General features: G+C 45.0%; 1 protein-coding gene across 2 annotated transcripts in view; it reads right to left on the bottom strand.

Annotated features, from left to right (window-relative positions):
* HIF1A (hypoxia inducible factor 1 subunit alpha) overlaps positions 1–9,663 on the bottom strand; it is a 641,105-nt gene extending 631,442 nt beyond the window's left edge. The window contains exon 1 of one of the 2 annotated variants that reach the window (XR_014562736.1): positions 9,037–9,540. Coding sequence is in view for 1 of the 2 variants with exons in the window: in XM_083733151.1 (XP_083589277.1) it covers positions 9,037–9,080 (44 nt within the window). In the remaining variant the exon portion in view is untranslated. Of the gene's footprint in view, positions 1–9,036 lie in introns of both variants that reach the window. The other variant, XM_083733151.1, reaches the window with a different exon arrangement.
* Between the last annotated feature and the right edge of the window lie 13,400 nt (positions 9,664–23,063).

Genomic DNA, 23,063 nt, shown 5'->3' with positions numbered 1-23,063 from the left:
ACATAGATATGGGATGAGGAGGGCTGGATGGTGCTTAAAAATAACAATTTCTGAAGCACTCTGCTAGTGAGAATTTTCCTTCTTCCCACTCAGTCACAGCCAAACTTTTAAGCTGTGTTATTCATGAGTTGGAATAACAAAAATATGCTCTCCTTTAATCAATGGATTGAAGACATGACAGCATTTGCAAGATATGAATGGATTTCTCATAGACACAGACTTCGCTTGGATAAATATATTGATATTTGGAGCAAGTTCATACAGAATATAGTAGGTTATTAAAAGAACCCTGGACAGTTAAGTCCAGTCAAAGGCGACTATCTCGCTTCAGGCCGAGGGAGCTGGTGTTTGTCCACAGACAGCTTTCCGGTTCATGTGGCCAGTATGACTAAACCGCTTCTGACGCAGTGGAACACCATGACAGAAACCAGAGCGCATGGAAACGCCGTTTACCTTCCTGACACAGCGGTACCTATTTATCTACATGCACTGGTATGCTTTTGAACTGCTAGGTTGGCAGAAGCTGAGACAGAACAAAGGGAGACCACCCCGTCACGTGGATTCAAACCGCCGACCTTCCGATCAGCAAGCCCAAGAGGCTCATCATTAATAATCATATATGTATTAGCATATATACATATGCATATATATGTGTGAACGCACGTGTGTGTGTGTGCATATATTGCACTCATTCTCTTTTTTCACTTTATTTTGTATTGCTGAAAAAGCTTTAAGTAAAAAATTAATAATAATAACAAGGTATCCAGTAAATCAATACAAATACACTGAAAACTGTTATACCATAAAAAATCCCACAAGGCTATTCACCCCTACTCAACACAAGCAAGAACTCAACAAGTGGCCCCTGGGGCAGAAAGTGTGAGGGACAAGACAAACTGATTACCGAAGGAGAGATTTCACCTGTGTATGGGCTGTGACTTGAGCAGGAGGAGAGGAATAAAGGGAATGAATGATCTTGGTTTCTGTTGATGGGAATTACAGAAAAGTGAAGGGATGTGTCTATGTGCACAAGAGATGGCCCAGCCCACTCTGGCCACATTCAGATTTTTTTGGCTGCTGACATCTGTATGTCCCAAGGGCTGGCCAAGAGGAAATACAGCCATTAGACAGGGAAAGGTTCCCAATCCTTGCTGGCCCTAGACAGTGTGCCAAAAAGGAAACACAAGCACTGATCCCATACTCCCTTCAGCATGCCTGAAAGGAAGCTCTCTATTTACTGTCCAGTGATTGATTTATGGATTCGTTTCTGGGAATCCTATGGAAGTTCTCAGAGCCAAGCAGATTCCCAAACACCTACTTCAGTCAACCAGTGTTTTTCAAACTTCAGCTTTTTCAAACTCCAGTGCCCTACTGGTTCAGAACAAAGGTTTATCTAGTCCAACAACCCATTGTGAATCCCACTCCCTAGCCTAAATTACTTAGGCTTCACTGTGTTTGGTTCAGAACACAGAACAATACTGTTTGAATGGAATAGAACCTCACAATTTCTAAGCAGCTTTCTGCACCTCTACCATAACCTAATTTGAAACTTCCTTGGGAAGAAAAGAAAAAAAATCACCAAAACTTCTCTCCTAAATTATCAAGGCACATCTACTAGATCTCAACATTCCCTTCAGCAGCAAACAAATGTGTCACATTTAACTGCCTAAAACTATTATCATGAAAGAAAAAACTCACATAAATTTGCAAGGCAAACATTAAAGTTAAGCCACAATCTTCTCCACATCTAAACTAACTGCACACTTCATTTATCAAAGGCTGGGAACTATAGTGACGCCAGAGCCACATGTCGCAAATATGCTCTTCTTCCAGAACCAAAGCCTTTCTACAATAGATCTTTTTCACAGCTCTAGCCTCACGTGAACAGTACTGTAGTTGCTATCTACCTTCAAGAGGTCCATTTAAAATTTAAAAACAGTAACTATGTGGTAATCAAAACTGGTACCTTCAGTGTACACAAACATCAGAACACAAATTATCAAGAAACTAGTTGCCACGGCTAAATTGGGTAGGGAGTCCAAGTAACATTTGTAGACTAATTTGAAAGGCTGGACTACCATTTAGGAACTATGCTCCATCAGTTTGATTATGAGCCAGTTTATTCTTAAGTAAGGTGTCATATGTTACTGTTTCTCAAGCACAGAAAATTATGATCTCATAATGATACCTTCTCTTCACCATATCTCACCATTGTGTGTTTGTGTGTGCACATGTGCACATTACAAGTTCCAAACAACCACAAAGTTAATTCCATGCATTGAAGGGGATCCATCTTTTCAAACAGCAGCCAGGCTGCCTGCTTGTCCATCCACGAACACAGAAATTGTGAGGGCTATTCAAGATAGTTTGTTATATGGTGTTGTCCATTGTTCAAATTCAAAAACATATGCCCACACCCTTGGGCAGGCCTAAAGTACTTCTTTGGATCTCTGGCATACTTGGCACAAATCCACAACTGGCATCAAGCAGCTTATTTTTCAAACTAAAGCAGGGATGAAAAGAATGCTATCCATTATTTATTATTAAATGTTTATTATATGCTATTAGAATATAATACCAAACAGTAAAATTAAACATCAGCAAAAAGTGTTTGCCAATTAGCAAAAAGAACCCCCCCCCCAATTCAGCTCTTGTGGAAATCTGATAGGCGATTAGAGTATACACTGTTCTAAGATTCTGAAGAACAGATGGGGACAGTGTGTTTCAAAGAAGCCACTCCACTTTATGTACAGTAAATATCTAGTCTCATATCAGGTATTGAGAACAGTACTGTCTTTGTTGATTTATAATTTACAAAAGTCATACTGGTAATTAAAACCTGCAATTCTAATGGATTTTAAATAATATAGAGCAGGCATCAATGATGCCACAAAAGCCTCTTTCTATCAGAGTTAGCTACCCAGATGCCCAAAAGATAAATTCCACAACAACTCTTCATATCCCATGTCCATTCTAAAAGACAGGGCTATTTAACAACCTTATCATTAAAGCTCATCTTCAAGCTGGAAAACCCCTTGACCATTCTGAGCAGGAGAGATGCACACTCCTAACCTCTGTTTTCTTTTAATGCAAATCAACTATTTCAGGTTACTTTCCAGTACAGTAGTGATACTGACTTTTCAATAACAGCAAGTTTCAAATCTGAAGCCACCCTTATGAATAGACACTCCTCTCCCACAACCCTTCCCTGGGAAAACCTCACCCCCTAGTCTTTATTCATGATTAAGGCCAACCCCTTAAATCTGTGCACAAAACAGACTTCATTTTCAGCTGATTCTGAATCCAAGAAGTACTAATTCTTTTCAGAGTTAGCCTCTTAGCACAAGTAGATTTTCAAAGCAAGGTGTAGCCCTCTTATCTGGCTGGTCCAAGGGTCAGCAAACTTTTTCAGCCATGGGCCGGTCCACCGTCCCTCAGACCATGTGGTGGGCCGGACTATATTTTGAAAAAAATAAAATAAAAAATTGAATGAATTCCTATGCCCCACAAATAACCCAGAGATGCATTTTTAATAAAAGGACACATTCTACTCATGTAAAAACACGCTGATTCCTAGACTGTCCGCACGCCGGGCTGAGAAGGCGATTGGGCTGCATCCGGCCCCCAGGCCTTAGGTTGCCTACCCCTGGGCTGGTCACTGGAAACAGAACATTGGTCTAATCCAGCAAGGCAGTTCTAATGTTCTTATGGACGAGAACAGAAGAATGCCTCAGGAAGATCATGTGCCCAGCTAAGTATCAAGCCGGAAGCTAATACCATCTCTGGGGTTGCAAGGAAACCAGTGCCTTTTCCTTCTCGCCCACTGGATGCTTCCTGAATTCTGAGGAAGGAAGCCGCAGAGGGCAGGAGGCTGCTGCAAACAAGGACAAGCCTTTGGCAGCAAGCCCGCAAATGTTTTGAATGCAACAGTATCATCATTCCCTGCTTAACCAATGTTGTCAGACACTCCCGTTTGCAGCTTCCCCCTTTAGATTTCTCATATTCGCTAGCCCCCAAAAGACGATAGCAAGGAAAGCAAAGAGCTGGTTCAAAGCTGCATTGATGTGGCAAAGGTAATCAGACCCCTGAAGCAAGTACAGTTGCACTTAGGCTTCAGTACAAATGCTACTGTGTTCATATCTTTGCCAAACAATCCTAGTCAAAGAGATGCCTATGGGGCAGAACATGGGAAACCTATGACCAGTTCCGAGAAGCTTTCCTTTTTGAAACAAGAAGCAATTGGGGGGGGGGATTGGGGCACTAGTGGGAGGGAGACTAACCCTTCCTCCTATATTGTTTCCTTGATCAAATCACTTTGTCCATCTGTCCCCTCAAACTGCTCCCCCCCCCCCCGGTAAGAGACTGGAGAAAGGGGATAAAACCCTCTTGCACAGGAGCTCCCCAGGAGTTCAATTCTGGGGAGCCCATAGCTGTTTGCAAGGACATCTGAATCTCCTGTATCATATACTTTCATCCCACTCCAGCACTAATGACCTGGAGTCGAAAGTCCTTATGTGTGCTAAAAAAAAAAAGTATCAGCATAAAGTAACAACTATTTACACACCTCTATAGAACATACAAGGGGTGCGGGTGGCGCTGTGGGTTAAACCACAGAGCCTAAGGCTTGCTGTTCAGAAGGTCGGCGGTTCGAATCCCCGCAACAGGGTGAGCTCCTGTTGCTTTGTCCCTGCTCCTGCCAACCTAGCAGTTCGAAAGCACGTCAAAGTGCAAGTAGATAAATAGGTATCACTCCGGCGGGAAGGTAAACAGCCTTTCCAAGCGCTGCTCTGGTTCACCAGAAGCGGCTTAGTCATGCTGGCCACATGACCTGGAAGCTGTACACCGGCTCTCTCAGCCAGTAAAGCGAGATGAGCGCTGCAACCCCAGAGTCGTCCGCGACTGGACTTAACGGTCAGGGGTCCCTTTACCTGCAGAACATACAGCATTTAGAAGTGTGTTGGGAATGAGGAAACCTTTTAAACACTAATGAAATTTACATGAAGAAATCATTTATGTGGCTTCTAAGCAAGATCAGAGGGGCTGCAGGTTTCAGACTACATTTGTGTAAATAAGTTTATTGTTAGGGAAAGGCATTTCCAGAGAACATAACTGATGCCTGTGAACCTTACAAAACAATCCAGTTTTTCCTCTCAGAGAATCTGTAGTTACCTTCCTTTGTATGTGGTGGGTTGTTTGTTTTTGTAGAACTCTCCACACCAGCATAAATAACTACAGCCCTTAACAGAAAAGCAAACAGGTCTCACCTACTCTCTTTAATTACAAACTGAATGTTCACACCAAGACCCAGGAGAGGAATGCGTAGCACCAGATTTCAACACACAAGATAGGAGCTGCAATGCATCTACTGTTTTCTCTAAACCAGGGAAGTTTGTAGACACCAGGAGATCTCCTTCATGCCTTAAAATTGTAGTCTTCCCACAATCACTTTCTGGCCACAGTCAGCAAGGCAATTTCATATCAGACCATCCCATGATGACATTAAAACAATGTATTTTTGAACACATCAGAGACAAGCAATTTAATCTTTGCATAGGATCAGCACATTAGCTGTATATCCTCGTGAACACAGACAAACTTTGCTTCCTAATAGTTATACCTGTACAATTTACACTCTTATCAAGTATACAAACTACATGTTTACATGTATCCATAAATATTTACAGTTAAAGTTTGTTGTTGTTTAGTCGTGTCCGACTCTTCGTGACCCCATGGACCAGAGCATGCCAGGCACTCCTGTCTTCCACTGCCTCCCACAGTTTGGTCAAACTCATAGTTAAAGTTTAAAAATGCATATTTTCGTCTGGTTGTATATCATATCAAACATTCTATTTTAAAACAAATATCGTCCAGTTATATCATGCCAAGAATATCTACTGTTGTCGTATAATCAATGTTTTTATTCCAAACCATAATAAAAGACACCAATTTTGTTGAGAAGTCTGAATTGTTTGTTCTCTTCCCACATCATTTCTGGCATATAATTCTGTTCACAACAATGACATCCCACCCTCTTCTTAGCCACTGGTCAATTTTAGGGAGATTACGCTTCTCCAAGATCTGAAGGTATTACGGTGTAGTGAGTGTTTTATCCAGTCCCAGTAACACCATTTAAACAGCGAGAAATGTTACAGCTTGAACTCATTTAACCGTCTCAAATTGCAAAAATGGCATTGCTATCAATATAAACAAACACTGCTTTCTGCCAATGGGAGATTAAGAAACTTAATCCACCAGAAAAAGGATTGGTGTCAAATTTAAAAATAATAAAAAAATGACCACCCAATCTCCACAAATATCTAATGGAAAACCTTACTACACATCTGCAAATTACTACAGGATCTTATCACTTGGAAATCCAAGGTGATTACCAAAGGAAGATCCAGCTCCTTCTGAACATGCCATGGGAACCAGCAATTAAGGGAAATATGTGGGTAATTCTGGTGTTTAGAATAACCTCTGCTACCCTTGCCAAAAGAAAGAGCTACAGTTTCTCTTTCTCAGCGTCCTCCATTCTCAGTGACTCATCCCCACTACAGAGAAGGACAAGTCTGCCTCTTGTACTGTAGTCTGAAGCAATAGATGGGAGAGCCTGATGCAAATAGAGAGCTACTACAACACCAGGAGTTACAGAACACAGGCGAAAGACTTCGGAAGTACCATCTAGAACAGGGGTAGCCAAGGTGCACTTTCCGACAACTCCCATCATCCCTGACCATTCACCACGCTGGCTGGGGCCGGTTTGCCTATCCCTGATTCAGAAACTGATTACTGCATTGGTATAAAATATTTGATCACAGGTCAAAAAAGTTAATCTGATGATACCCTTGATATAAGGCTGCTTGCATCCTCTTTTACTAACATTTACAGAAAACAAGAGTGATTTCCAGGATTCCAATGAGAATTTTGTAAATGTTATTTGAACTTTTCAGCGAGTTCCATCTCAAGGGTCAGGCAAGTAATGCAACATTTAGAATTAAAAGTTACAATCCTATATACAATAAGCTGGCATAAATATACTCCAAACTGCATTCAGCGGTGGGGCTACTACTGTGACTGAGCCTGGCAGAAGGAAAGCAGACTTTTAAAGTTGTGTTTGAGTTAACCCACCCTTTTTGCTGGCTTAATTTATGTCTGTCATCTGACCAGGCTGAATGGGTTTTAGGATCCAGTCTAAGTCCCCCCCACCCCGCTGGTTCTGGCCCAATCACATCCCCAGAATACTCTTCTTTCTGAGCTCACACCAGCTTAAGATCCACCAGGCTTGATGGGGGAGATACGGACAGCTGACCAGAGGGTGAGGGAGTTAAGCCAAGGTAGCTGGCTACACCAGGAACCTCTCAGCATAGCCAGAGGTCCGCTGGATCCTAACCCACTCATCCCAGATCTTGTTACAGGATGCTCCCAAAATGAAAAAAAAAAAAAAACACCATAGCATTTGTCCTTGAAAGACAATGGAAACACAATTCCAACAATTTTTGAACATTTGAATTGTATGCTTTATTCTCTGCACAGTCATTATTTTTGCAGCATACAAAAGAACAGTTTGTCTCTTTCACTGGAGACATTTCTGTTCTTCTGAAAAAATCATGAACTTAAGGAACATTACTTTTCTGTTCTGTCTCAGGATGCGGGGCCGCCTTTTAAAACATTACTTTCCTCTCACTTTCCATCCACTCAAAGGCACGGAATTTCCATCCACTTACCAACAGTGATTTTATACCTTCCTCAAACTGACTTTTTCCCATATGGTTTGGTTACAGAGAACTTGGAAAGCTCCACAGCAAAGCACCATTCTTTTTCTAAATCATAGCCAGGCCCTGGCAGACTCATCTCCATCTAATATCCATCTACAAACACTCAAAGACACATTAACATAACTCGCCTGTCTGTGTGTGCCTAAGAAATCAGAGACTGGACTCACACTGCTCATCTCAACCACAATGCTCGCAGTCTCCTTATTTCAAACTTAGCCAGGTTTTACATTCAGCCTAAAGCAACAAACTCAAAATATTGGGGGTCTACCCTGGGGAGGCAGCGAAGATAAAATTAATCTTGTAAGAAAAGTTGAGCTGATTAACAAGTCAAGGGCACCCTCCACTTTTCTATATCCTGGATTCTCGTTTTATTCCCCCCCCCCAACCCTCTCACCCCCACCCCCTCCAACAAAATGGCGACGTGGACAATTTGGAAGAGGGGGGGAGGGAGAGAAAGAAGAAGAGGAGAAAGAGTGAAACACCCTCCAGGGAGAAGAAAGGATGGGGAAGCAGGAGGAATGAGAAAAGAGGCAGGGGGGTAGATTAAGATAAGAACAAAGGGGGGGGGGAGAAAGGAAGGGGCGCTGCCAGGAACACACACACTGAAAGGACATAAAGGAGTAGGGAACAACTCTATTCTCTCTCACACACACTTTTTCTCTGCTAGATTTGCTACGTTATATAATAATAATAATAATAATAATAATAATAATAGAAGAAGGTAAATGGGGAAGGTAAATGATGACAGGACCCTGGAGGAAGGATGCCAAAAAGAAGAAAAAACACCCTGATGGAGCGTCCCAAGACGCTCCTCGCTTTTGCAAAATGGCAAAGCATCTTCTTTGAAGCCCAGCTAGGTATAAAAAAGAAGAGAGAACGATAATAAAGAGGGATCCGAAACCTTGAACAGGAGAAACCAGATTTAGACGGCGGCAAGGCGAGACTAAAATTTGGACGTGGGAAGAAAGCATATTATTACTATTATTATTATTATTATTATTTCCCCAATGGCCTGACTTGGAGGGAGAACAGGAGGAGAAAGGCTGGTGGGAAAGCAAGAGAGAAAGAGAGGGAAGGGGATTTTTGTCCTTCCACCATCCACTCCGCGAGCGCGCTCAGCTTCCGGGGCACAAAACAATACGAATACTAAAGATATCGGGGTAAGCAAGCAAGCAAGCAAGCAAAGGCGGGCCGGCCCTCTTCCCGAAACCCGGAGCGGGGGGCGTGTGAAGGAGGCGCGCGGTGCCGCCCAGACCCGCACCTTTTCTTGTCGCTGGAGCCGCCCGTCGTGGCGCAGGGCTGCATGGCGGCAGCAGCGGCGGCGCCGTCGTCGTCGTCGTCGGAAGCCAGCTTGCCTGCCCGGACGGAGCTTCTACCGCAGGCCGGGGGTTTCTTCCCGGGGGGGGGGGGGAGAAGGCAGGCCTCTATCTCCTCAGAAAGACGGCTCGGGCCGAAGCCTCACGCGCCGCGGCAGCAACACCACCGAGGAGGCGACCTGGCTGAGGGGAGGCCGGCGAAGGTTAGTCAGCGGCGTCGGCACAGACGGGAAAGAGGAGTCGCAGGAAAGGCAGGCGAGGCGGGCGGGGACGAGGCGGGTCCGGACCTCCGCCTTCCCGTCACGAGCGCCGCCTGCGCCAGTCAGGAGAGGCCTAGGCGGCCCAGCCCCCTCCTCGCGGCCTAGCGCGGCCCAGCCAACCGCCGCGCTCGAGTGGGTGGGCCGAGCCGCCGCGCTTCACGTGTAGCGCTGTGTGAGGGGCGGGACGGAAGGCCGACGCCGCTGTCTCCTGCGCGCGCTTTCCTTCTCCCACCTCACGGCTTCAAACGGGGGCACCCGCAAGTGTCGTTGCTGGACTACAACTCCCGCCACCCCCGGCCGCTGGTCTTAGTTGCTAGGGATGATGGGAGTTGTAGTCCAACAATATCTGGGGAACCAAAGTTGAGAGGCTGCCTCACAAGGTCGCCTTACCGACTCAGAAAGGGCACGGCAGGGTTGGCAGCTGTCCTGTGTAGCGTTTGGGGCTTTTAAATTCAGGGAGGAATAATAATAATAATCATTTATTTATACCCCGCCCATCTGGCTGAGTTTCCCCAGCCACTCTGGGCGGCTTCCAATCAAGTGTTAAAAACAATACAGCATTAAATATTTAAAACTTCCCTAAACAGGGCTGCCTTTAGATGAAGAGGTATATTAAGTTTATACAGGGTTTCCCAAACTTGGATCTCCAGCTGCCGTTGGACTACAACTCCCATCCTCCGTAGCTAGCAGGACCCCAGAGGTCAGGGATGATGGGTGTTGTAGTCCGAAAACAGCTGGAGACCCAGCTTTGGGAAATACTGGTTTGGAAGGTTGTGGGCAATGTGGGGAAAGCCTTTAAATTCAAAGCATAGGCTTTTCCACTGATGGATGGTCCGTTCTCAACCCATTAGCCTGCTGTACACATGATCATGTTATACTGTTTATCATGAGCGTAGCCAGGGGAGGGCAGGGGGGCAAGTAAGTAAATAAATAAATAAATCCTTAACTAAAAGTGGAAATAATCAGAATATTTGAAATTGACATGCTCAATGAAGTCACTTGTGTGGCACATTCTAGCAACACAACTGGCAACCCGACTGAGCGATAGGTACAGCTTCTGACCAGTCGTGCTGCAGGTAGCTTGGTTCTGAATAGGGCAGGTGGGTGTCCTGCCCCCTCCCCCCACTTAAATCCAGCCTATGCCCATGCTGTCTACTTGCAAATAACCTCTCTGCTGGAGAAAGCAAGCACTGAGTTACACACAAAGTGTAGTGCAAGAATTTCTTTGGCCACTGTAACAGGGATAACGCCGCTAATATGCATAGAACCAACATGTCCAAAACATCCTGGGAGGAAAAAGCCAGGCACTGTTTTTCAGGTTATCTCCCCCATTTTGTTGCCCTTTAGATGTTTTTGAGTACAGCTCTGGTCAAGAACCAGAGAGCAGCTTGGAGAAGACTGGTTTGTTGTAACAGGAGTGAGACTAGCTTCCCTGGGCTCACACATACTTACCTCTTCTCCAAAGAAGCTGGGAAATAAGAAGTTCTCTGCAAAAAGTTGGGAAGCTTTGTCTTCCAGTTTTGCTTAACCCCAGTTTAGCTAAGCAATCATTCTCACACCAAGATGTGGAAATAAATAGTCTCGGCCCACTTGCCACAGCTTCTCTGCTCAGAGGATGCTGGAGCATGTGTTAGGTACTGCACATTCAGTCTGTGTGAGGCACTAGCCAGACCTCAAAGGTCTCACAATTGCCCTCCATGAACTTAAGAGTCCGCCTGGGGACATGCTAAATACTCTTTCTGCATCAGCACATTACAGAGGAAAGTTGACTGTTTGTGGGTAAGCTGTCTTTGAAGGAAGCTTGTCTGCTTTACATTTCACTGAGGAAACGCTGATAAGATGCCAAAGCAGCTTGCGGTTTTCTGGAACAGAACTTGAAAGCATGTCTACACTTGAGAGGCGCTTCGTTTGTGGACACAGAGGGCAAAGAGCACTCCACCCACTGAAAAAGCTTTCCAAGCACTGACAAGCAAGATACACGCCCCTTCCTCCTCTCAGCACCAACAGGATTTGCTCCCCAGAACCTCCTTCTCAATGCAGAAAAAGAAGCTACCTACTCAATAAAACCTGACCTTACACGATTGTCCTCTTTCCCTTGCCCTGTTGCAATCAAACACCCATAAATATCCTCCATCTCTCAAATCTCCATCCCCTCCAAGCATAAACTACAGCTCCCTTACAGAGACTTGAAGGAGATCAATGGACCCACAACCTCTTGGTTGGTTTCTGAATGTCTGATGTAGATTTTCATTTTCCTTGTTCTGTATGGGACAATGACAATAAAGATTATTGTATCGTATTGTAACCCTTCCTGAAACATTGCTGTGTGCACACCTCAAAAACACATTATTTTGCCCAAAGAATTCAGGGAAGGGTGCTGGAGTTTTTAATAATAATAATAATAATAATTTTTATTATTTATTATTTATTATTTATACCCCGCCCATCTGGCTGAGTTTCCCCAGCCACTCTGGGCGGCTCCCAATCAAGTGTTAAAAACAATACAGCATTAAATATTAAAAACTTCCCTAAACAGGGCTGCCTTCAGATGTCTTTTATAGAGAAGATAGCTGCTTTTTTCCATCACATCTGAAGGGAGGGTGTTGTTCCTTGAAACCTCACTTCTCACAATGAGGGAACCACCAGAAGGCCCTCGGTGCTGGATTTCAGTGTCCGGGCTGAATGATGGGGGTGGAGACGCTCCTTCAGGTATACAGGACCTGAATTTTACCCTTGGGAGAGGTAAATTACAGTTCTTTGGATTCTTGAAAGGCAGGGTAGGTGGGTAGCATAATGTGGCTTCAGTGTTGGGGAGTGATGCCAAAGGGAACTTAGCTTTGCTGCATTTTCTCAGTTGGGGGAAAAGAGAAAATGTGGCTCAAATCTCTGCCATCTGAGCTAGCATGAACACAGCTTCTCAAAGGCAATCAAATTCAAATCCTTAGCTATTCATGTGCAGATGAACTTGCTTGCCACAGGCTTGGAAAGCCTGAGCATGTCACAAAAAGGGTATAAAGAGATGAACAGGGTCTAAATCGGGTCAGCAACCTTTTCCAGCTGTGGGCTGGTCCACTGTCCCTCAGACCATGTGGTGGGCTGGACTATATTTTGGAAAAAATAGGAACGAATTCCTATGCCCCACAAATAATGCAGAGGTGCATTTTAAATAAAAGCACACATTCTACTCATGGAAAAACACGCCGATTCCCAGACTGTCCGCGGGCCGGATTGAGAAGGCGATTGAGCCACATCCAGCCCCCGGGCCTTAGGTTGCCTACCCCTGGCCTAAACAGAAGTAAGCCCCCACCCTTTGAACTTTACTGGAAAGCACAGCCCTTCCCCATTTCACACCATGAATCTGAAATGTTTCTATTCTTTGTTTAGATCTTAATCTTTCATTTACCATAACACAAGGTGCTCTTTTTGTACTGCTAATGGGACACCTTACACCAGTGTTTTCCAAACTTTGGAAACTCAAAAGACACACAAAGTTGTTTTTTCCTGGATTAAAACTGGGGGTAGGCTTAACTTGTGTGCTCAGATTGTCTCTCCCCCCCCCACCCCCGCTTTCTCCTGTCAGGGAAAAAGATGGAGTTTGAATTAATGATTATAGATATAAATATACTGTGCTTTCTGGCCAATATTGATGCTTCTGGGGTCCTCCCTTGAGATGACATCAGTGCCCATATATGGAGAGGGATATAGAAACATAAAAAGAGCCTGCTGGATCCTGCCAGTGACTCATCTAGTCCAGCATCCTATTCTCACAGTGGACTGTGGGATACCAGCAAATTGGGAATGAGGCACAAGAGCCCTCTCGCCTCCTGTGGTTTCCAGCAACTGGTAGTCATAAGCATTGCTGCATCCAAATGTGGAAGCAGAGCATAGAGCCATCATAGTGCATGGGGCCTCCAAGAGCATTCACAAGACAGATGCTTCTAATTTGGGGAATCACTGCCTTCCACAGACAAAACCATTTGCTTGTGCACACTTTCAGCCCAGCAGAGCCAATCAATGGAAAGAAAATGGAAACAACTTTAGTTCATGCTACAAAACGGGAGTGTGTTTAGAGAAACAACAGTTTCATGAACACACAGTTGCTCTCGTTGGAATGGCTACTACCACTTACCTTTTGCAATATAATCATCATTATTTGTAAAATCCCCACATCTAACAACAAATGTTGGAAATGTGGAGAGGCGGAAGGGACATTCTTTCATCTCTGGTGGACCTGCCCGAAAGTGAAGGCCTTCTGGGAAATGATCCATAATGAACTAAAAAAGGTACTGAGATTTACCTTACCTAAGAAACCAGAGGCCTTCCTTCTGGGCATGGTGGACCAGAGAGTGCTTAAGAAGGACAGAACCTTTTTCATGTATGCTACCACAGCAGCAAGGATCCTGATTGCAAAATATTGGAAGACACAAGATTTACCCACGCTGGAGGAATGGCAATCGCAGTTGATGGACTATATGGAATTGGCTGAAATGACTGGCAGAATTCGAGACGTGGGAGAAGAAACAATTGAGGAGGACTGGGAAAAGTTTAAGGACTATTTGAAAAAACACTATAAGCTGTATGAATGTTAAAAAAATGCACCTTTCAGGAAACACTAGCTTCAGCAAATGTAAGTTAATGAAATGAAAATTAAGACACAAGAATTTAGAGGTAAAATAATGAAACAACTTTATTGTGTTTAATACAAAGCACATAAGAATTGAGTGACAGTAAAATTGAAAATAGGGAACATGATAAAATGGAAGTTACAATAAGTTTTGAAATAAGTTAACAAATTGCTGATGCTTTATAAGACAGAGAACGCAGGGTTCGGAGGATGTGAGGAAGTCCTATAGGTTAGATGGAAAAAGAATATGGAAATTTGTTATTTATATTTATCTTTCATATAACCACTCTTTATTCTTTTTTCTGTATTTCTGTATCTTTAAAAAAGCAATAAAAAATGTTTAAAAAAAAAAAAAGTAAAATCCCCACATCTAAAGGACTTTACAGACATTCTCTCACAGTAAACCTTACAACACCCTTGCAAGCTAAGTCAGTAATTATCCCTATATAGGAGGAGGGAAGCTGAAGCAAGGAGACTGCAGCTTGCCTAAAGTTACCAAGTGTGCTCATGGCAGGAATTGTAGCTCAGACTTTACCGTGCATTCCTAGACATGTCTACTCAAAAGTAAGTCCCACCAATTTCAAAGTGGCTTGCTCCCAAGTAAATCAGCATAGGCTGGACTAACTGACTGTCAGCCCAGGAAGTATTTAAAAGCCCCTCAATCACTGCATTCTAAAAGCTTGTTGGTAATATACGACCTTTAAAAAGCAGAGACATCACCTTGCCAACAAAGGTCCGTATAGTTAAAGCTATGGTTTTCCCAGTAGTGATATATGGAAGTGAGAGCTGGACCATAAAGAAGGCTGATCACCAAAGAATTGATGCTTTGGAATTATGGTGCTGGATGAGACTCTTGAGAGTCCCATGGACTGCAAGAAGATCAAACGCATCCATTCTGAAGGAAATCAGCCCTGAGTGGTCACTGGAAGGACAGATCATGAAGCTGAGGTTCCAATACTTTGGCCACCTCATGAGAAGAGAAGACTCCCTGGAAAAGACCCTGATGTTGGGAAAGATGGAGGGCACAAGGAGAAGGGGACGACAGAGGACAAGATGGTTGGACAGTGTTCTCAAAGCCACAAACATGAGTCTGACCAAACTGCGGGAGGCAGTGGAAGACAGGAGTGCCTGGCATGCTCTGGTCCATGGGGTCACGAAGAGTCAGACACGACTAAACAACAACAACAACAATATACGACCTGCTCCTGTCTTATTTGGAGCACATTTGAGGCTTCTAATCCAAAGTCCAGCTACTAGCAGAGCCCATTTTTCTTTGAATTCATATGATTTGGCCGAATCACAGCCAGTGGCATCGTGGCTTCAGGTTAGATGCGGATTTATTCATCAGCTGTTGCAGCCATAACAACAAAACCTCATATGCACCAGAAACTTTGGACAACAGATACTGTGTTCAGCTCACGGTATCACAGACCTAAGGTCCAAGAAAACATAATCAAAGCAAGCACCACATATCCAGCATCAAAGCCACTCGCATTAAGAATGAATAGCAACCTCTCTTTAAAAATGGAGTTAGTCTAAGCTTCATTCTCCTTAGACATCTGTAGCAGTGACATAAAGACCTACACATCTTTTGAAGCAGAATTTATTTACAGTCATACCTCGGGTTGAAGTAGCTTTGGGTTGAGCATTTTCGGGTTGCGCTCCATGGCGACCCGGAAGTAACGGAATGTGTTACTTCTGGGTTTTGCTGCTCACGTATGCGCTCAAAATAACATCACGTGCATGCGCAGAAGCGGCAGCCGCGACCCACGCACACGCAGACTGCGTTCGCTTCAGGATGCGAACGGGGCTCCGGAATGGATCCCGTTCACATCCAGAGGTACCACTGTATAGGAAATGTGCGTGTATATATGGGGGGGTTGGTACCTCTGGTGAGGGACACATCATGCTCCTTCTGGCGCTGTGGGGACGCAGGTGGCGCTGTGGGTTAAAGCCTCAGTGCCTAGGACTTGCCGATCGAAAGGTCGGCGATTCGAATCCCTGAGGCGGGGTGCACTCCCGCTGCTCGGTCCCAGCGCCTGCCAACCTAGTAGTTCGAAAGCACCTCCGGGTGCAAGTAGATAAATAGGGACCACTTACCAGCGGGAAGGTAAACGGCGTTTCCGTGTGCGGCTCTGGCTCGCCAGATGCAGCTTCGTCACGCTGGCCACGTGACCCGGAAGTGTCTCCGGACAGCGCTGGCCCCTGGCCTCTTGAGTGAGATGGGCGCACAACCCCAGAGTTTGTCAAGACTGGCCCGTACGGGCAGGGGTACCTTTACCTTTACTATCCACCTTTGGTTCCTACCCTGTCCTCAGCTCTCACCTATGGCTCCTAGAAGCTGTCACCATGTGAAAGTGGCCACATCCTGGGAATGGATTCGACTGGCCGGCTAAACCAGAGGTGAGAGTGGCTGATAGTTCTCAACCCCTGAGTGAATTAAGGGCTTCCCCTACATGTGAAAACAGGCTTTTGTCTGCTCAATCCGCCAGAGCCTGTTTTCACATGTAGGGGAAGTGCAAAAGTCAAGAAGGCGGTTTCCGCAAATGTCGCAGAGGGAAGTGAGGGTCAGATGGGGCTCGTCCAACTGGGAAAGGAGCCCATCTAGGAGAAGGAAAACTCTGATCCTAAACCTACACTGCCTTGCGCTTATACTCATATACCATATTTTTTGCTCTATAAGACTCACTTTTTCCCTCCTAAAAAGTAAGGGGAAATGTGTATGTGTCTTATGGAGCGAATGCAGGCTGCGCAGCTATCCCAGAAGCCAGAACAGCAAGAGGGATCGCTGCTTTCACTGTGCAACGATCCCTCTTGCTGTTCTGGCTTCTGGGATTCAGAATTTTTTTCCCCCTTGCTTTTCTCCTCCAAAAACTAGGTGTGTCTTATGGTCTGGTGTGTCTTATAGAGCGAACAGTACGGTGATTCGGGAGTAAATACTGAGGAAGAATCCACACCCACTGCCTTGCGGGACATCTTCAGGAGAAGAAAAGGCTAAGAAGTAAGCCCTACACAAATTTGGAGTGGAGTCCCTAAGGTGGTTGGCTGGCGCCTTGTACGCCTCCTTTTGGCAACTCCTGCAGCCAAGCTGTGGCCAAACATATTGCTCTGCTGTCCTTTGGCCCACATCAGTGAGGCCGAGAGAGGAGTCTTGTCGTCTGGGCAGCTCAGGACCTCACTGCCCAGGCTTGCATCCCAGAGAGGTCACTTCATTGCTGCTAAGGCAAGGAAAGCACTGCAGAAAGGGTTAGTGGTCTCTGCAGCCACAACAGGTATTGCGATTCTCCAGCTGTTTGACTCTTTGAAAGTTTTAAATTATTGCTGTTCGTTTTATATTGATAATTTTATTGCTTTATCTTTTTTGGAAACCGCTTCGAGGAGGTTATTTCACACTCCTGCGGTGTGTAAATGTTACTAATAAATAGTCGTGTTAGCCCAAGGGCTACTGATAGCACCGCAGGATCCCTCCTCTCCCTTTCATGCACCCACCCCACCTTGCCAAATCTGCTTCAAAGAGTTGGCGCAAACCCAGAACAGGTTTAGGGGGTGTGCAGGGGGAGGAGAGGTGGGGAACAATAGCACTCCCCAAAGCAATGAAGGTGCTGGACCCTCCCAGGGTCCATTCTGAAAGTTCTTTAGGCTACCTCTCCTTCTGTTTACCTTAGAAAACTCCAAATCGTAGGTTGCTGGCTTGTTTCGCAGGCCCTGCCCTTTTTAAGGGGGTGTTTGGAAGTGGGGTTGACAATGCAGGTTAATGGCAGCCAGTGACTCACTCACTTTTCCTGCCTCTTATCTGCGTGCAAAGTTCACACTTCTTTAATTCATCTTTCAGGTTAGTAGAACTTCTTGACGAAAAGGCATTGCTTATGCAAGATAATTACTCATCTGGGGAGGGCAAAAGGTCAGGAGAACCCCAGGCAGTAAATGCAGTCAGGGGGCGGGGCAGAAGTTAAGGGGAAAGTGCCTTGTGCGAATTTTGCCCAGGCATTCAAATTTCACAGTCAATTTGAAGCCAAAAGTGACTGCGTTCATGCACCTATCCAAATCAGCCTCAGATGGAAGACAACTGGGCCTGGCTCTTACGGCTCAATATTTCTTCCCAACAACCACTGCTTCAGGCTGCCAATCGCTTCCTTTCTCTATAGTCCCTTCAAATCAGAATTGTACCTGCTGTCCCTTCTCCCAGTCCCTTGGACATTCATCTGAAAGTTTGCACAAGAATATAGGAAGCTGCCTTACAGCATGTCGAGACCACTGGTCCAACCAGCTCAGAATCAGATGGTAGCAGCTCTCCATGGTTTCAAGTCTCTCCTAGACCTACCTACCTGGAGATGCTGTGGGGGGTTGAATTTGGGACGTCCTTCTTGCAACGCAGATGCTCTGCCACTGAGCCATGGACCTTAGCTGTGTGTATATAAGTGGAACTCAGATAGGCTTTTTCACAGCCAGGAACTGTGCAAATGAATATGTGTGAGGTTCATTCAGGTCTGTAAATTGTAGCCCTGTGAGGGAAATACAGGTTTCCTAAGAACTCTCCAAGGGACACAGGTGGCGCTGTGGGTTAAAACCGCGGAGCCTAGTACCTGCTGATCAGAAGGTTGGCGGTTCGAATCCCCGCGACGGGGTGAGCTCCCGTTGCTCGGTCCCTGCTCCTGCCAACCTAGCAGTTTGAAAGCATGCCAAAGTGCAAGTAGATAAATAGGTACCGCTCCGGCGGGAAGGTAAACGGCGTTTCCGTGCGCTGCTCTGGTTTGCCAGAAGCGGCTTAGTCATGCTGGTCATTCTGGGAGCTGTACGCCGGCTCCCTCGGCCAGTTAAGCGAGATGAGCACCACGACCCCAGAGTCGGTCACGACTGGACCTAATGGTCAGGGATCCCTTTACCTTTAAGAACTCTCCACCCCCTTAGCAAACTACAGCTCCCAGAATCCTTTGTGGGGGGAGCCTTGAGTGTTTAAAGTGGTATCACAGCTTGTATGGTAGCCAGAGTCAGATCAACAGTCCATCAGGCTATCCACAGCTTCAGACAGAAAGTCCTGACCAGCCCTACCTGGAGACTCTGGGTGTTGAACCTAGGGTATGTTGCATATAAATGGTATAGTAAATATGGATATTAAATATATCCAATTAAAACCTGGCTGGGAAAGAAGGATAGAACATTTTTAATGTATGCAACAACAGCAGCAAGAATACTCATTGCGAAGTATTGGAAGACACAAGAACTACCCACTCTGGAAGAATGGCAGATGAAGGTGATAGACTATATGGGACTAGCAGAAATGACCGGCAGGATCCGAGACCAGGGAAAAGAGTCGGCGGAAGAAGACTGGAAGAAATTTAAAGATTACTTACAGAAGCATGGTAAACTTAATGGATGTTAGAATGATGTTGGACAGAAATTAAGTGGTTACCAGCTGTAATGTAAAGGCTGAGAAATAAGCTATAATAAGTTATAATAAGGATTTGCTGAGCCAATAATTTGAACTGGAATACAAAAAGGGGAGGTGAGAGGAGGTCTGGGAAATAAGTTAATAGAAAATAAGTAGTGGAAATTGTATTTGTTTTTAATTGTTTTTAAATTTGTATTTTTGTATTTCTGTTATTTTTTTGGTTTTTCTGTTTTTGTATTAATTTGGAAATGTTAATAAATATTCTTTAAAAAAAACAAAAACCTGGCTGGGAATTTTCCCCGCTCCTCTCCTGCCCCCAAATCTAAACAGTGCCTCTAGATGGACAGCAACTGTCCACACAGGCTAATAATTTTGCCAGCATAGCACGAGAAAAATGTACCCCAACTTCAGAAACACTAATTTACTCATTTCATAGTGACAGGCGGTCACTAACAGGAAAAACAGTGGCAGGGATGGAACAAGCATGCAAAAAAGGAGAGTCCTGCTGTTGACTTTCACACACCACTCAAAACCCCCCCAGACACAGGAAACAACAAGTTGAAAGCAGTTTATGCAATCTGCTCACATGATGCTGGCGATAGGTCACCAGAAGCACTCACATCACTTAACGGAGACAGTTGACAAGTCACAGCATGCAGCCTAACCTTTGCCTCGCTGCAGTTAATTTTTAAAGGAAGGGCACTGTGCACAAACAGCGCAACAACACAACTGGCTGTTGTTCCAAGGGGAGAGTTCGTAGTTCAGAGACAGAACATCGGCTCCTCACACAGAAGGTCTCCCAGGTTCATTCCCCCAGCATCTTCAGGTAGAAAGACACCTGTCTAAAACTCTCTGTCATTACTGAGCTAGAGGGTCCGTGACCTGGCTTGGTATGTTCCTAAATGCCAGCCTGTCTTGAATACTTGCTGGAATCTCCTAGTATAACATTCTTGGAATTCATTAACAGACTGTCGTGTCCCCAACAAAAAAACCCTGATGTGCCCCATCTCATATTTGTGCATCTGGTTCTTCCTGTCTAAGTGCAGAACCTTACATTTGTCCCCACTGAAACTCTTTTGGTTAGTTTGGAGTTCAGTAGGGACAAATATTTATATATTGTATTTCTCTTTTCTCTTTTCTTTTTGCTGTAAGTTGCTTGGAGACCTTTGAGCGACAAGCAACTACTAAGTCTAATACAGTGTACCTTGGTTCTCGAACACCTTGTGACTCGAATCTTTTGGCTCCCGAATGCCGCAAACCCAGAAGTGAATGTTCCAGTTTGCAAACTTTTTTGGGAAATCAAATGTCTGAGGCGGCTTCTGTGGCTTCCGGTTGAGTGCAAGAAGCTCCTGCGGCCAATCAGAAGCCGCCCCTTGGTTTTTGAACATTTTGGGAAGTCGAACGGACTTCTGGAATGGATTCCATTCAAGAACCAATGGATTCTGTTTAAGAATAAATACAGTGGTACCTCGGATTACATACGCTTCAGGTTACAGACTAACCCAGAAATAATACCTCGGGTTAAGAACTTTGCTTCAGGACGAGAACATAAATCGTGCTCCAGCGGCGCGGCAGCAGCAGGAGGCCCCATTAGCTAAAGTGGTGCTTCAGGTTAAGAACGGTTTCATGTTAAGAACGGACCTCCGGAACGAATTAAGTACTTAACCCGAGGTACCACTGTACCGCAGACAGACCTGTCATTCATTTATTTGTCTTAATCCCCATTTAAAGGTGCCTGCCTCGTGGCCATAGCCACATCCGACAACTTTTAGAAACAAGTAGTGCCTTGTGTACTGAAGAGCTTTCTGATCCAGCTGGCCAAGTTCTGCATTTCTAAACGTTGAGCTGTTTATTATTGTCCCAGCTGCGTGTGACATTGTTTGACTTGGAACTTTTAAAACGTCATTTCAGTACTAGGCAACAACTCTTTTTTAATTCTTCTCACAGGCCTTTAAAATCTGATCCTTCTGCCCCTTGGCATGGAAGTTCAACCTCTCCCCTGCAAAGTCCACAAAAAGCAAAAACACACAAACACACACATGTGTGCATGCATTCGCCCCCACCCTTATTTTACTTGTTTCATAAAATTTATATACCGGTATTGCTTGGTTGTATAAAACCTCAAAGTGGTTTGCAAAGGGATAAAACAATAAAACCAAGAAGAAGAAAAATTACAACCCTGCAAAAAAACACACAAAAGTTAAAATACTGAAACAGATTCAAATTACCCGTATTTTTCGCTCTATAAGACGCACCAGACCACAAGATGCACCTAGTTTTTGGAGGAGGAAAACTAGAAAAAAAATATTCTGAATCTCAGAAGCCAGAACAGCAAGAGGGATCGCTGCGCAGTGAAAGCAGCAATCCCTCTTTCTGTTCTGGCTTCTGGGATAGCTGTGCAGCCTGCATTCGCTCCATAACACACACACACACATTTCGCCTTACTTTTTAGGAGGGAAAAAGTGAGTCTTATAGAGCAAAAAATACGGCACCTTGACTTCCTAATCACCTGGGTAGACTTGTCGGAACAAAAAGGTTCTTGCAGACAGCCAAAAGGTTCTTGCAGACACCCCAAAAAGATTACAGTGAAAGTGCCTGCTTGCTCTCAAGAGGCAGGGGGTTCTAAAGTGCAGTCACTGCTGCACTAAATGATGGGGTTCTTTAAAATGCAGGTATTATGTGGCACCTGTAGTAGGGCCAGTTCTGCTGATCAAATAGGTCAATTGGGCACATGTGAGGTAAGGCGATCTCGTAGGTACACTGGTCCCAAGTTGCTAAGGGATTAATAAACTAATCGTAGCACCTTGAACCCAGAGTCGCCATATGTCCAATTCCAATGGCGAAATTACCATTGGGGGAAATTTCAAAAAATCAGCAATACGTTTGGGTTTTTGCAAACAGAACCAGGAAGCTCAACAACTATTGAACCTGGTCCTGTAGCAAATCAGCAACCACTGCAGATCTCTGAGCGCAGGTGTCGTATGCCGACAAGGCCCCACTCCTGTCAGCAATCGTGCTGCAGCATTTTGAACTAACTACAGCTTCCAGCTCAAGCGCGAAGGAAACCCTACATAGAGCACGTTGCAGGAATGAGCTTGCTACTGACTCGCCCTGCCCAAGGTAAGCAGTAATGGGGGTTCTTGCTTCTCTGTGCTGAATTGAAGTTAAGCAACAGGAGGGAGAGATTGGAAAAAGTCTTGCCATCGTGGGCATGGGTGGCCGAATGCAAAGGAAGGCCTTAGGCTGGGCTGGGGGGCTGGATCAGATGTCCCCCACCTTATATGGGGCACTTTGGCAGGTGAGCAGGTCTACTCACCCATCAATCACCTGCTGTCAACCGTTTATTTTATGATTTGTTGCACTTATATGCCACCTTTCTCCTCCAAGAGGCCCCAGGTGGGGTGCATGGTTCTCCTCCCCAGTTCATCCTCACAAAAACTTTGTGAGGTAGGTCAGGCTAAGAGATGGTGACTGGCCCAAGGTCACCCAATGGGTGACATCCAGCTTCATGGCTGGATGGGGATTTGCACTCTGATCTCCCAGCACTCTAACCATTACTCCACATGGGCTCTTGACATCAGGTAAAGTGTGAAAGGTTGGAAGGTGTTGGTCTTTAAGGTGCTACTGGAAGGATTTTTTTAATTTTGTTTTGAGGTTGGAAGGAATAAAGTTTTGATTACTTGCTGGACCCTTGGAAGA

Source organism: Podarcis gaigeae, assembly GCF_964106915.1.
Source record: "Podarcis gaigeae genome assembly, chromosome: 1".
Taxonomy (NCBI): domain Eukaryota; kingdom Metazoa; phylum Chordata; class Lepidosauria; order Squamata; family Lacertidae; genus Podarcis; species Podarcis gaigeae.
This window is presented reverse-complemented; position numbering and strand designations above follow the sequence as displayed.